Raw genomic sequence first — 13,637 nt, forward strand, 5'->3', positions numbered from 1 at the left:
CCCTCTGTGCCTAGAGCTGAGCCCCCATATCCAGAAACCCCGACCGGACAGCCAGAGTTCAGGCCGACAGTGTCCAAGGGTCTTTGCCCAAGGTCTCAACTGCAAATCCAGAGGTAGGCGTGCGTCCCGCTGCCATCAGGGGCCACCCTGTCCCCCATTCCCCAACGGCTCCCCCCACTCCGGGAACCCCACCCTCCTAGGAGGGGACACCAGGGCCCCCCGGGCTCGAAGGGCTCAGCTCAGGGGGGAGGGGGGCGAGGGGCTGCAAGGGCAGGGGCTTCGGGAACCCGGACCTGGGCCTGGAGGCTGGGAGCACAGGCTGGGAGGACCTCCGGTGGCGGGGCCCTGGGGACGACGCGGAGTCTCAGGAGCAGGACTTCACCCCCCACACCCCGCGGGGTGTTTACGCGCCAACCCCACCCGGCGGTGAGTCACCGCCAGGCCCGGAAGCTGGGCCCGCCCGAGCAGCCGCGCCCCGGTGGGAGGGGAACAGGATGAGGGAGCCCCGCCCACGACACGCCCTGGGGAGGGGCCTCGGGAGCCCCGCCTACGACACGACCCGGAGCCCCGCCCATTACACCCGGGCCCGCCCACAACCCCGGAGCCCCGCCCACCACACGCCCGGGGAGGCCCGCTGGAGCCCCGCCCACAAACCCGTAGCCCCGCCCTGACACGCCCCGGGAGCCCGCTGGAGCCCCGCCCACAACCCCGTAGCCCCGCCCACCACGCGCCCCAGGGAGGCCCGCTGGAGCCCCGCCCACAACCCCGTAGCCCCGCCCACCACACGCCTCGGGGAGGGGCCGCGGTCCCGACAGCGGGAGAGGTCCGCGGGGCGCGACCCGGGCCCAGCGCCCCTGCCCGGCGCCGCCAGGCCCTCCGTGGGTCCCGCAGCGCCCTGGGGCCTCGGCCCCGCAGGTTGGTCCCCCCGCAGCACCTGCCCACGCAGGCGACGCCGGCCCGGGGCGCCCGCCCCCCTGGCTCGGGGCTGCCCGGTGGCCGCCCTCGGGCGCAGCCCTGCTCTGCGGGCCCCCGTCCCCGCTCCCGGGACCCCAGGCGGTGGCGCGTCCCCATCGGCGAGGCAGCCTGCCCAGGTCTCCCCCAGGGCCAGCCCGGCCCCACCCCTGGGTCCCTGCTCCCCGCCTAGTGTGCTCCCGAGGCTGCTCCCCGCGGCCCACGGGGAGGCCGGGGGTCTGCGAGGCTGGGGCCCTTCCAGCGCCTGCGGGGCCCGCCCCCGGTGGGGCAGGGTCGGGAGAGGTCCTGGGGCCACGAGGGGGGCTGGGTGGCATCGCTCCGGGGGCGTCCCTCCCCTGGTCACCCAGATCCCTCCTGACCCAGGGCTCCTTGAAAACTGCCCCAGGTTTGGGGGGGCCCAGCTGCGACCAAGGAGACGGGGGGGAGCGCACCTGGGGGCCAGGGTGCCTCAGGAAAGAGCTTTCCATCCAAAAAAAAAAAAGAGAATTTCTGTGGCTGGAGGTGATGCTTGCAACCTTGGCGGCCACTTGTAACCAGGGAACAAGCCCCAGGACAAGCCAAGGTGCTGGGAGCGCAGAGCGGGAAGGGAAAGGAAGGGGGGGGGGCAATTCCTTCAGTCAGTCCCGGGGCGCATCCTTGCACCCACAAGAGGATGTGGTTCCCCGTGTTCAGCCCTGAAGCTTCGTCTCACTCCCCTCCCCCTGCCCCCTGCTTCCCTGCCCCCTGCCCCCTGGGCCTGGGCCTGACCCTGCTCCTGCCCCCCAGGACTTGGCGCGTGCAGCTCCCTCCCCCCGGAGGACTGCTGCAGGGGAGAAGGCTGCGGCCACTGCACCTGGTCTTGATCAACCCTTCCATTAGCGATTCCCCCAAATAATTCCTGATTCTCCAGATTCCAGTCCCTCATGGAGCCAAACACAGGGTCACTAACATTACGTTGTGGGGGGTGCCTGGGTGCCTCAGAGGTTGAGCAGCTGCCTTGGGCCCAGGGCATGACCCCGGGGTCCTGGGATCGAGTCCTGTATCAGGCTCCCCGCCAGGAGCCTGCTTCTCCCTCGGCCTGGAGCTCTGCCTCTCTCTGTGTCTCTCAGGAATAAATAAAGTCTTCTTGAAAAACAAAACAAAACATTACATTTCAGTTCCCCTTGACTTCTCAGCTCTGATTATTGTCAAATTACAAAGTATATAAGAGACAAGGAGCAGGATTTTCTGTTTTCCACTTTCTCTCTTTAATGATTTATTCACTATAGAGACAGAGGGCCGGCTGCTGGGGCAGGGTGACGCGGTAGCCCTCTGCAGCCCGGCAGGCACTGAGGAGGAAGAGGGAACCCGTGGCGTTCATCGGGAAGCCCCTGTCTTCCCGACATGGGAGGCTGTTGGGAATCCCAAGTCCACATCTGAAGTATTGGTGGGATATTGTCTGGGAGGGGGCCAGGGCCCGAGGTCCCCCACGCTCCTCCCCGGAGAGTTGGACCCACGTGTGCAGCCCTGGCCCCGCGGCCTCTTAGAGCCAAGCCGGCCTCGAGGAGTCCCAGCCTCCAGGCTTCAGCCCCTGCCCTCTCAGGGGCGAGTTTTCTCTGGGAACGCGGGGCTCCTCCGCAGTCCGCCTCCCCCGCCAAGTCCTGGGCCTCACCTTCCTTCTCTCTCCACGTCCTCAGTTCAAGGAGCTCTGGCTGGAGGGCCGTCTAGTCCCAGAGCTGCAGGCCTGTCCCCGCACCTGCGGGGCCCTTGGCCCCACCACACTTCCTTGCCTTCCCTCCTTGCTCCCGCCAGGCTCCCCTGCTTGTGTCCTGGCTCCTGGCTTGGATGTGTGTGGGGCTGGCAGTGGCCTTCAACCTCCTCCTCCTCCTTCTCCTCCCTATGGTCTCCAGAGGAGAAGGGCGACTATTCGGAACTAAGCAGCTGCCCCGCTGCCTGCGCTCTGGCGGGCTGAGCCTGCGGGCTGCGTACAGGGAATCCACCTGCGCCCACCTGCGCCCACCTGCTCCTCCCCACCCCGCCTGGGACCTGCCCTGGAACTGCCTCAGCAGGCCTCCCCCCTCAGCCCCAGTTGAGTTCAGTCAGTGGGGAATATTCTGGAGAGCAGAGGGGAGGGCAGGTACTTAATCCTCCCACACCCTCCTCCTTGCTTGGTGGCTGCTGCTCCTGTCCCGGGGTGGGGGGCTCCTAGAGCCACGGCCGTCCTCGGCATCCATACGGGCCCAGGATGACTCTTTTTTTTTTTTTTTTTTTTTTTTAATTTACTCACAAGAGACACAGAGAGAGGCAGAGACACAGGCAGGGTGAGAAGCAGGCTCCCTGAGGGGAACCCCATGCGGGTCTCGATCCCAAGACCCCGGGGTCACAACCTGAGCTCAAGGCAGATGCTCCACCGCTGAGCCACCCAGGCATCCCCAAAATTTGACATTTATGACACCCACAGCTCAGCACACAAAAGCAGGTGTCCTGCTCTAGACGTAAGACAGCCCCGAGGACTGGAGCATTTAAAATAAACATGTTTTATTTTTATTTTTCAGATTCGGTAATTGCTAAGTTGGCAACTTGTTATTGGAAACATCGGCGCTCCGTGACAGAGTGATGCAGCCAGTGGGTCCTTTGCCAAATGGGCTGTTGACCACATTCCACTGGGAGGATTAGTCTGCTCCTCTGAGGGCCTGACTGTCCTGCGGGAAAGGCTGGACGTGACCTGTGACTCAGGCCAGGCGGGCCCAGGTGCCCATGTTCCCAGCTGCTCCCTGGGGCCTCTTCCGGGGTGGCGCCAGCTGGGTCATCTTCAGCCTCTCGCAGGCCGTGCCGCTGGGCCTGAGGCCTTGGTGGAGCCCAGCCCTGCGTGGGAGCGCCGTGCACAGGCTGAGAGCCGGAGCTGGAGCCCGAAGGCCGAGGGCAGCAGACCTGGGCCAGGGCACGGAGATTTGGGCCCGAGCCGTCCCGGGCAGCCGGGCCTCTCCAGGCCACTGAAGGCTCCCAGCTCCTGCGGGGAGGCCGAGGGGGCCCTGCCCACGGCGCGGGTCTCCCAGCACCAGGCAGGAGTGTGGGGGCTGTCAGGCTGTGGCACTTGGTGGGCAGACACTAGTCAGGCCTCACCCCAGCCCCATGCGCCGGTCACCCGGGGCTTGCCGCCAAGCAGCCTCCCCTAGATAGCTGCGACGAGGGGCGGGGAATAGAGTCCCCTGGAGCTTGGCACACGGTCCCTGACTCCCAGCGCCACGGCCACGAGGGCATGGCTGTCCCCATTTTATAGACGCGGAAACTGAGGCTTCGGTTGGGCCCGTGACTAATGGGTGCGGCATGCGGCACGTGGCTGGGGCGTCTGTCCATCCCGGGTAATGAGGGACGCAGCCTGGCCCTTAGGCATGTGACGGGTCAGGGCTGGTAGAGTGGCTTTCTGGAATTCTGGCTAGGGCCAGGCACACCTCGCCCGGTGGTGGTGGGTCCCCCTTCTACCCCCACTAGGGCCTCCTGGGGGCGCACTGACCTCGCAGGGCCCCTCCCAGAAGCCAGGCCCGCAGCGCAGGGTGACGGGGCCTCGTCCCGTGCCAGGCTTTCCCTGTGCAGGGTGCTGGGTGCTCGGTGCTACTGTGAGTTGCTCCCTGCCAGCCAGGGGCCACTGGCTTTCTGGTCAGTGCTGTGTCCTCCTCAGCCTTGGGCCAGGCACCGTGATGACCCCGCAGGATGAGCCCCACACACACTCATGAAATTTCCAGTGAAAGCTGCAGACACTGCAGGCTGAGTTCCTGGGCCCGATGGCCCCGCTCCTGGGCTGAGGGACCTGCCAGGTGCCCAGGTGCCTGGGCCCTCAGGCCCCTAACTAGGCCGCCCTGGGCATCCCGGACGGCGGGCTGGAAGCCCGAGGCTCGAGTGGGCGCGCAGCCCCACCCGGCCTCCTGCCTCCCCAGGCGCCCAGGCCGTGGTGGGGCAGGGCCTTGTCCCGAGCTGACTCCGTGGGCCCTGGAGGGTCCCGGCCCAGGGTGCGGGGTCTCGCAGCCAGAGGGGCAGGGCTGCAGTCGGAGCTCGGGGCCCCACCCGGCCTCTTCCCCACCCCTGCGCTGACTCACCCCTGACCCACTTGGCGGCCCAGGCGCCAGGGCCAGGCGTCTATAAAGGCAGGCGGGCCCAGGCCCTGCACCCTGCTCAGTTGCCACCTGTCGCCACGCCATGCTGGGAGGCCTGGGGAAACTCGCCGCTGAGGGCCTGGCCCACCGCACTGAGAAGGCCACTGAGGAGGCTGGTGAGCACCCTGAGGCTCCTTTCTCCCTGGGCCCTTCTCCCAGGGCTGGGCCTGTTGGAGGTTGATCCCAAACCGCCTGGGGGGCCCTGGCCCCACGAGGATGGGGCGGAGGTGGCTTGGGCGGGATCCTGAGTGGCCGTGGCCCCAACAGGCTTCTGTGGCTCAGACCCGTCCCTGGGGCCTAGGACGAGGGCAGGAGGGACGGCAGCTCAGGGGAGGCCCCGGGAGGTGCTGGGAGGGCCTCGACGGCTGGGACCCTCGGGCATCAGAGCAGCCCTGGACACAGGAGGGAAGAGCCGTTTCCACCTGGGCCATCGGTTTACAGCTTCAAAGGGAACCGGGAGACTGGGTTCCACGTCGGCCCTGGGGCCAAAGGCCATTTCCAATTTCTCTAAAGTCCTCAGCAGACCCTGTCTGTCCACAGACACCGCGACTGTGTCGGGAGGCCAGTCCAGGACCCCCCGGTTGTGCCTGGCCGCCCGCTGCCCGCCCTGTGTCGTCTGCTGGCCTCAGTGGCCTGCCCCTGTCACCGTCCCCTGGCCCCAGCCCCTGCCGCGGCCCGACTCCTGACGCCAAAGCCTTTCGGGCTGGCTGCTGCCCCCCAACTCCAGACACCCCTCGGGGATCCGTTTCCCTCCTGCGGCATCAGGCGGGGGCGGGCCCGCACCCCAGAGGTGCCCTGACCTGGGGACAGGCCGCCCTTGGCCCCAGGCCCCGCGGGGGAAGGAAGGAAGGCCTACTTGTGCTTCCAGCTGCTGCCAGGCAGGGCGGGCATCCAGGAGTCTGCTGGGCTCTCAGACTGCTGCCCCCGCCCCACCGAGTCGCGGATGTAAACCGGGGAGTCCCGCCCAGGGTGATGCCCGGGATGCCCTGGGCCGTGGGCTCTCACTCTGGGCTTCTCATCTTTCCAGTTCATGCCGTGGAGGGAGTGGTGAAGGAGGTACTAGAGCACGCCAAGGAGGCCGGAGAGAAAGGTAAGAAAGGTAGGGGTGCGGGGTGCGGGGTGCAGGGGGGAGTGGTGGGGGAGGAGGGCAGGGCAGCTGCTGGAGGAGCCAGAGGGAAGCAAGGGTGGGAGCGCAGCCCGGCCCAGCAGGTGAGCCCCGTCTTGACCCTTTGGCCAGACTGAGGCCAGCTGGTGCCCCGCGGCCACCTGGGAGCAGGGGCGCCTCGCCAGAGCAGATACAGTCCTCATTCTTTCCGTGGAGGTCACACGGTGACACACACCCATGGCAGCACACGTGCATGCGCACTGGGGCCCCTCCCATGAAACACTCCAGTTGTGTAAACATGAGGTGACAGGCGGGCCAGGCACCCAGTGGCCCCGGACATTGGGGTGATGGAGGGCCCGGGACCAGGGGTCGGGGTGAGGGGTCGGGGTCAGGGTTGGGGTCAGAGCTCGGGGTCAGGGCTGGGTCAGAGCTTGGGGTCAGGGCCTGGGTCAGGGCTCAGGGTCAGGGCCGGCGTCAGGGATTGGGGTCAGGGCCGGGGTCAGGGCCGGGGCCGGGACGCCGTTCCCGTGTCCGCAGTGGGCAGCGGCTGGGAGAGTCGGGGTGGCCTGTGAGTGGGGACCAGCCTGTGACAGCCCAGGTGGGCCTGGTAAACCCCCCAGTACGACCCTCCCAACCTTCCGCCATAAAGGAAGGGCAGTAGAGCGGCACCGGGAGGACGCCCCTCTACCTGGGGGCTGCGGGACCTCCGGCTGTGGCCCCCCCCTTCCCTGGCCGCTGCCCGCTCACTGCCTCCCTCCCTCCGCCAGCCGTTGCCGAAGCCCTGAAGAAGGCCCAGGACTCCGGGGAGAAAGTGGTGAAGGACGTCACTGCAACAGTGACGGAGGCCGTGACGGGTGCCGTGGCCCATGCCGTGGAGGGCCTGGGCCCGCGGGGGCAGTGAGCAGGCCTGCGGGGCTCCCGCGCCTCAATAAAGGGCCGCCCCACCAGCTTGTGGCCACTCCTTCCTGGGGCGACGGAAACACGGGCCCCCCAGGTCCCCGCGGGGCGGAGGCCAGCCTGCGGCACCCTCTGGGTCACTAGGTCCCCGCCCCATGCATCTCTCCCAGCGACACGGAGCTCTGCTGGTCGTCAGGGGTGGGGCTACCTGTCCTAAGAGATGGCTTGCCCAGACGCTGCCCGGGGCCCCTGACACCTCACTGCCCCCCGACACCCCGGGGCCCCTGACACCTCACTGCTCCCCGACATCTCACTGACCACCGAGACCCCAGGGCCCTGACACCTCACTGCCCCCCGACACCCTGGGGCCATAGACACCTCACTGCCCCCTGACACCCCAGGGCCCCCGATACCCCAGTGCCCCCCAACAGCCCCAGGGAAGGCGCAGAATCGGGCGCACACGCCCCTGGGGGTTCCGTGATCCGTCCCCGTGGAGGATGGCCAGCAGGCTCACTCGCGGTGCTTTGTGTTTGGAAAGGGCCCCGGAGAAGCACGTGTGGGGTCAGACAGTCACAGACCGGGTCAGGTAGTTACGGGCCCTGCGAGCTGCCCCTGCCCGGTCAGTCCCCAGGAGCCAGCGGCTGAGAACGCCCAGCCCTCTCGGCGCCCCGAGGGGCAGCACCCACGAGGTAGACGTGTGCGAGCGGCACCTAGCTTGGCCTTCGGCAGGGAAACATTCTTCCTTATCTTGCCCGAAGTTACTGGTTCTTCACAGAAATTGGACGAAAAGGTGTTTTAAGGAGCATGAGAGTTGGTCATCACATTTCTGGCTTTTTTAAAGAAGTGGCTCCTAAGTCGCGAACAGCCCCGGGAACATCTAGCGTCCTGGCGTGGAGCCTGTGCGGCCACAGCTACATCTGGCCTTCGCATGTTGCTTTGGGCCCTGATGACTTTTGAATTCCCCAGTCTAATCCTAGGTAGAGAGAGAGGGAGGGGGAGCAGGAGGGAGGGAGAGGAGGAGACAGGAAGGGAGAGGGAGGGAGGGGGAGGGAGGGAATCGTGGGAGATACTGGAGAATTCCCCTTACTGAGACTGTCCTGCCAGCGTGCACAGGCACCCACAGATAGGCCTAGCAGGGGACACCCGGACCACCGCGGCCTGGAGCTAATAGCGAGCGTTGGCAACGCCCTCACACGCCCGGCAGACTCACCTGGACAGCGGGCTTGGCTCTGCTTAGTGGGCTTGGCGCAGAGTGAGCGCTGACACGCGGACTTCTAGTGTATTGGAAACCATATCCCAGCGTGAAGAGTGGGACCCTGCCCAGATGGCCACCAGTGGGGACTGGTTAAGGACTGTTGCACGTGTATGTGAAGTGGCATTCCCACGACTGTCACGGAGAACGAGGGAATGTCCGAGTAAATTAGAAGCTATGACATACATACGTAGGAAGGGTTGGTTTCTATAAAGCAAGGTCATACTCGTGGAAAAAGAGAAGAAAACTGGTAGCATGTACACAGCAGACATACTGAGAATTTCATCTCTGTGTCCGTGGGAGCAGAAGGAGCTTCCTCCCTTACATGACAGGTCGTGATGCTTGAATTTAAGAGAAAGCCGACACGACACACACAGATTTTAAAATGTTGTTGAGGGGGCACACACTGGCTTAGTCAAGGTCCTTTGCTGCTGAAGTGCTTGCTACTCAGAGTTGATTGGTTTGAAACATCATTTACCACTTGGTGACAGGATGAGTGAAGAACAGAGCATTTAGCAACTTCTACACTGAGGGATGCCTGGGTGGCTCAGCGGTGGAGCATCCCGGGATCGAATCCCGCATTGGGCTCCCGCCATGGAGCCTGCTTCTCCCTCTGCCTCTCTCTCTCTCTCTCTCTCTCTCTCTCTCTCTCTCTGTGTCTCTCATGAATAAGCAAATACAATCTTTTTAAAAAAAGGGACATTGCCTGGCCCTCCAGGAGTGTGATCAGCAGATGGTGCTTGTTGAACAAGGTAAAAAACAGCTCTGGTTGTCGAACTTGCATGGCAAGTTGTATGTGAACTAGTCACAGGAAGCAGGATCACATGCCTAATGCTGATGCATTAGATTAACAAACAAACAAATCTGTCCTTTGCCACAGGGGCTGGAGAAGCGCTGCCCACAGTTCCTTAACTTCACCTTGTAGCATGCTGTTCTAGAATAAGTGCTTCTGTCATTTTCTCTTCACTGTGCGTGTTGTGCACCGAGTGGTATGACATCAGCCTCAGACAAGGTCTATCTAAAGGTATGTTTATAAAAAGCAATAGGTAGTGAGAAGTTGGTGAAGTGGAGCCGTCCAAAAATTCTCTCCTCCATAAAAGTAATGAGAAAACTGGCAAAAATATAGTCAGAATCAACTCTTTTCAGAATTCTTAACGAAAAGTGTACAGCAATCCCAGGAGCATTTATGTAAAACCAATTAAGAATAAACAGGGATCCCTGGGGGGCTCAGTGGTTTAGCATCTGCTTTTGGCTCAGGTTGTGATCCCGGGTTCCCGGGATCGAGTCCCACGTCGGGCTCCTGCAGGGAACTTGCTTCTCCCTCTGCCTGTGTCTCTGCCTCTCTCTGTGTCTCTCATGAATAAATAAATAAAATCTTAAAAAAAAAATAAAAAAAAGAAATCTCTGTCCAATCATTAGCTAACCATGAAGCTACCTGGATAGAACCTTCAATGGCAAAACACAACAAAGAAAGCAGACTACAGAACTAGTTCAGGAAAGTCACTAAACTAACACTCAACAATAAACACCAACAAGATATCTGCGGGGAGGGCAGTGGAATCTTATTTCAGGGTTGCCACATTACATCACTTAGTATGTCTAGTTTTCAGGAAGAAAAAGATATGCAAGGCAAGACATTATGGCGCATTTGAGGGGGGAAAATGGAAACTGTCTAAAATATTGGACTTACCAAAGACTTTTTTCCCCCCAAAGACTTTAAATCAATTGTTTTAAACATGTTCAAAGAGCTAAATGAAAGCACATCTCCAGGATTAAAAGTGTAAGACCAATACCAAATAGGTATAGAAACTATAGAAAAGAATGAAATAGATATTCTAGAGTTGAAAGTACAACTGAAATAAAACATTCATCAGGGCGCTCAGCATCAGACGTTAGCAGGCACATGAAAGAATCTGTGAACTTGAAGACACGTCAAATGAGGTTCTCTAACCTGAGGAACGGAAAGCCAAACAAATGAACAAAAATAAAGAGGATTAGAGATGAGTGCATCACTGTGTACAATGGGGGTCCTCGAGGGAGAGGAGAGAAAGAGGCAGGACGAGTACTGAAGAAATAACAGTTGAAAACAAATTTGATGAAAATGTAATAACCCGATACTTCCACAAAGCTCAGTGAACTCCAAGTAGGAAGATGCAAACACTGCACACCAGGCATAGCCCTAATCAAACTGTTCAAATCCAAAGACAGAGAAGAATCTTGAAACAGAAAAGCAAGTCATCACATGAGAGAGAGGCTCAATGACATTCCCAGGTGACTTCTCATCAGAAACCGCAGAGGCCACGGGCAGGAGGGTCACCTCCTCAAAGTGCCCAGGGAGACGGTGGACCAGCACCCACAGGCATCTGTCCTCACAGGGCCACAGTCGGATTAACCCATCGGACCGCCGCTCCCTGCTGCCGACCCTGCTGTCATCAGGGGACACATGGTGGACCCAGGCCTTAGCCTGTCCCACCAGGGTCACGACCCGCTGCAGGGTTGCAAAGATCCAAACACCAGCAGGTGCCACACCGCCCCCCCCTGAACCCCCGGATCTGTGCAGCGCTCTGTGTGAGCTTCCCCAGGACACTGTGCTTATGGCAGCACCGCCTCCACTCCGCTCACAGGACACTGCCCCAGAAACTTTGGCCAACAAGGCTCCCTGGATGGTTCCAGGAGTTCAACTCTGAGATAGCGGTTTTTTTTTTTTTTTAATTCCTTCATTTATTTTTAATTGAGGTGAAATTTACATACCATACAATTAAGTGTTTTAAAGTGTCCGGTCCAGTTATGTTGGCAAATTGAATTTAAATTTTAAAAAGGTAAAAAAAAAAAAAAAAAAGCACAGTCCAGTGGCACATACTGTATTCACAATGTTGTGCAACCATCACTCTTAGTTTTAAAACTTCGTTATTGGGACGCCTGGGTGGCTCAGCAGTTGAGTGTCTGCCTTCGGCCCAGGGCGTGATCCTGGAGACCCAGGATCGAGTCCCGTGTTGGGCTCCCTGCATGGAGCCTGCTTCTCCCTCTGCCTGTGTCTCTGCCTCTCTCTTTGGGCCTCATGAATAAATAAAATCTTAAAAAAAAAAAACAAAAAAACTTCGTTATCACCTCGGGGCGCCAGAGTGGCTCAGTGGGTTGAGCATCTGACTCATGGTGTTGGCATGGGTGGTGATCTTGGGGTTTGTGGGACCGAGCCCTGTGTATCACTTTGTGCTCAGTGGGGAGTCTGCTTGGGATTCTCATCTCTCCTGCCCCTCCCCGCACTCGTGCACTTTTTTTTTTAAGATTTTATTTATTTATTCATGAGAGACAAGAGAGACAGAGACAGAGGGAGAAGCAGGCTCCATGCAGGGAGCCTGACGTGGGACTGGATCCCGGGTCTCCAGGATCATGTCCTGGGATGAAGGCAGCGCCAAACCGCTGAGCCACCCAGGCTGCCCTCGTGCATACACTCTAATAGATGGATACATCTTTAAAAAAACTAACCAAACCGAAAATCCCCTATTACACCGTCTCAGCAAAGACTCCACACTCTTAGCTAATCGCTCCCCAGCCCCCGGCAGCATGAATCGGCCTTTTGTATCTGTGGACACCTGTTCTGGGACAGCACGTATGTTTTGTTACGAAGAGGTCTATCGATTGCTTTCCCCACGTCGATTGAGATGATTAGGTGGTTTTTCTTTCCCTCTATCCTATCAGTGGAGTGTGTGACTGTGATCTTACGTGGTGCCACCCTTCCATTCCTGAACTAAGTCCCATCTGGTCGTGATGTGTAACACCTGTCGTGAGCTGCTGGGTTCAGTTTGTCAGTGTTTTGCTGGGTATTCTTGTGTCCACAATCGTAAGGGATATTGGCATGGTTTTCCTTTTCTTGTGAGGTCTGTCTGGCTTTGGTATCAGAATGCTGGCCTCATAAAGTGTTTCATCTTCCGGGAGAGTTTGAAAAGGAGTTGTGGTAACTCTTCTTTAAACGTTTGTTATTGTTCATCAGACCTGTGTAACCTTGGGTTGGGCGATGGCATCTTAGCTCTAACACCTAAAGCACAGCAACCAAAGATAAATGGATCTGACTCCATCAAAAAAAAAAAAAAAAAGCAACATTTGTGTTAAAGGACACCATCAAAAAATTGAAAAGACACATCAACAGAATGAAAGAAAATATTTGCAAATCCTGATAAGGGTCACACCCAGAATATAACAAAGAACTCTTAGAAGTCAACCACAAAAAGATAACCCAATTAAAAAAAAAAAAAACGGGAAAAGGATTTAAATAGAATGAAAATGAAACATTTGAGGTTGTTGCAAGTGGCTGCCCCTGCGGAGTGGAAGCTGAGGGAAGCCGGGCGTATAGATTTGGAGGTACAAGCTGTTGTTCACAGTAAGACTTGAAATTCTCAATAGGGAACCCCGCAGGGGACACTTGGCAACGTGAATACATTTTTGATCGGCGTATCCAAGAGATGCCATCGGTTCTAATGGGAAGAGGCCAGGGATGCTGCTAAACATCCTACAAAGTAGATCCCACGACAAGGAACTATGTGGCCCCCACCACCAACAGTACAGAGGTTGAGATGGACTAAATCACTGTGTGAGGTTTGAAAATAAACAAAGAAGCCAATAAAAGAAAAGTTATTTGTGAAAAAGAAAATTGTTAACAAAGCAAAAAAAAATTCTTTCACAGGGGTCCCTCTGCAAGGTCCGTAGCGGTGTCCACGTGCGCTGTTTGAATGTGTAGTGTGGCTAAGAAAGTCTACGGGGTCCTTGGGGAATAGCGAATTTACTTAAAGCCAGAGAGTTAAGAGGTTAAGGTTTTCTTAAAAGAGTAAGTCCCCAATCCTAGGGAGTTGCCAGAAGCAGTGCTTCTATTCCTGCCAGACAGGAAGCTTCTGCGTCTCACTTCCCTAACCCTCACCTATCGGGGTAATTAGACTACATTCCGGAGCAGGGATGCTGGAGGCAGCAGTAAAGACTCCAGAGCATTCTGCGTGTGTAACCGGGGCCACGTGCGGCTACCTCGGAAGCAATTCCCTTTAGAGCCTTCTACGCAAGTTCTCAGAAGAATGAGAAATAATAAGCTGTCCAATTTCAGTGAAGCGGAGAGACTAATTGACCAGCATTTTCAGGTCCAAACCTCCAGAAACCAAGCGGACACCAGCAGTCTGTTGGCTTTCTGGAGCCAGCAGGCACCATCCTGGCTTCTGACATTAGCACCAGCAACACATGTCATTGTGGATCTTCCCTGGATCTTCCCTCTAAGAAACCACTATAAATAGTCCCAAGGTCAGCCGAGGGCCACCAGGAA

General features: G+C 58.7%; 1 protein-coding gene across 2 annotated transcripts; it reads left to right on the plus strand.

Moving 5' to 3' along the window:
• The first annotated feature begins 5,000 nt into the window (after window positions 1-5,000).
• On the plus strand, window positions 5,001-7,131 carry FAM25A (family with sequence similarity 25 member A). 2 transcript variants are annotated; one of them, XM_072756423.1, is made up of 3 exons: window positions 5,001-5,197; window positions 6,109-6,171; window positions 6,954-7,131. In XM_072756423.1, the coding sequence occupies exons 1-3, from the start codon at window positions 5,125-5,127 to the stop codon at window positions 7,085-7,087; spliced, it is 270 nt and encodes an 89-aa protein (XP_072612524.1). In that variant the 5' UTR covers window positions 5,001-5,124; the 3' UTR covers window positions 7,088-7,131. The 2 variants fall into 2 exon arrangements, with proteins under 2 accessions (XP_072612524.1, XP_025861653.1); XM_026005868.2 differs by having other exon boundaries at window positions 5,155-6,171.
• The last annotated feature ends 6,506 nt before the right edge of the window (window positions 7,132-13,637 follow it).

The sequence above is a fragment of the Vulpes vulpes genome, chromosome 4, assembly GCF_048418805.1.
Source record: "Vulpes vulpes isolate BD-2025 chromosome 4, VulVul3, whole genome shotgun sequence".
NCBI lineage: Eukaryota > Metazoa > Chordata > Mammalia > Carnivora > Canidae > Vulpes > Vulpes vulpes.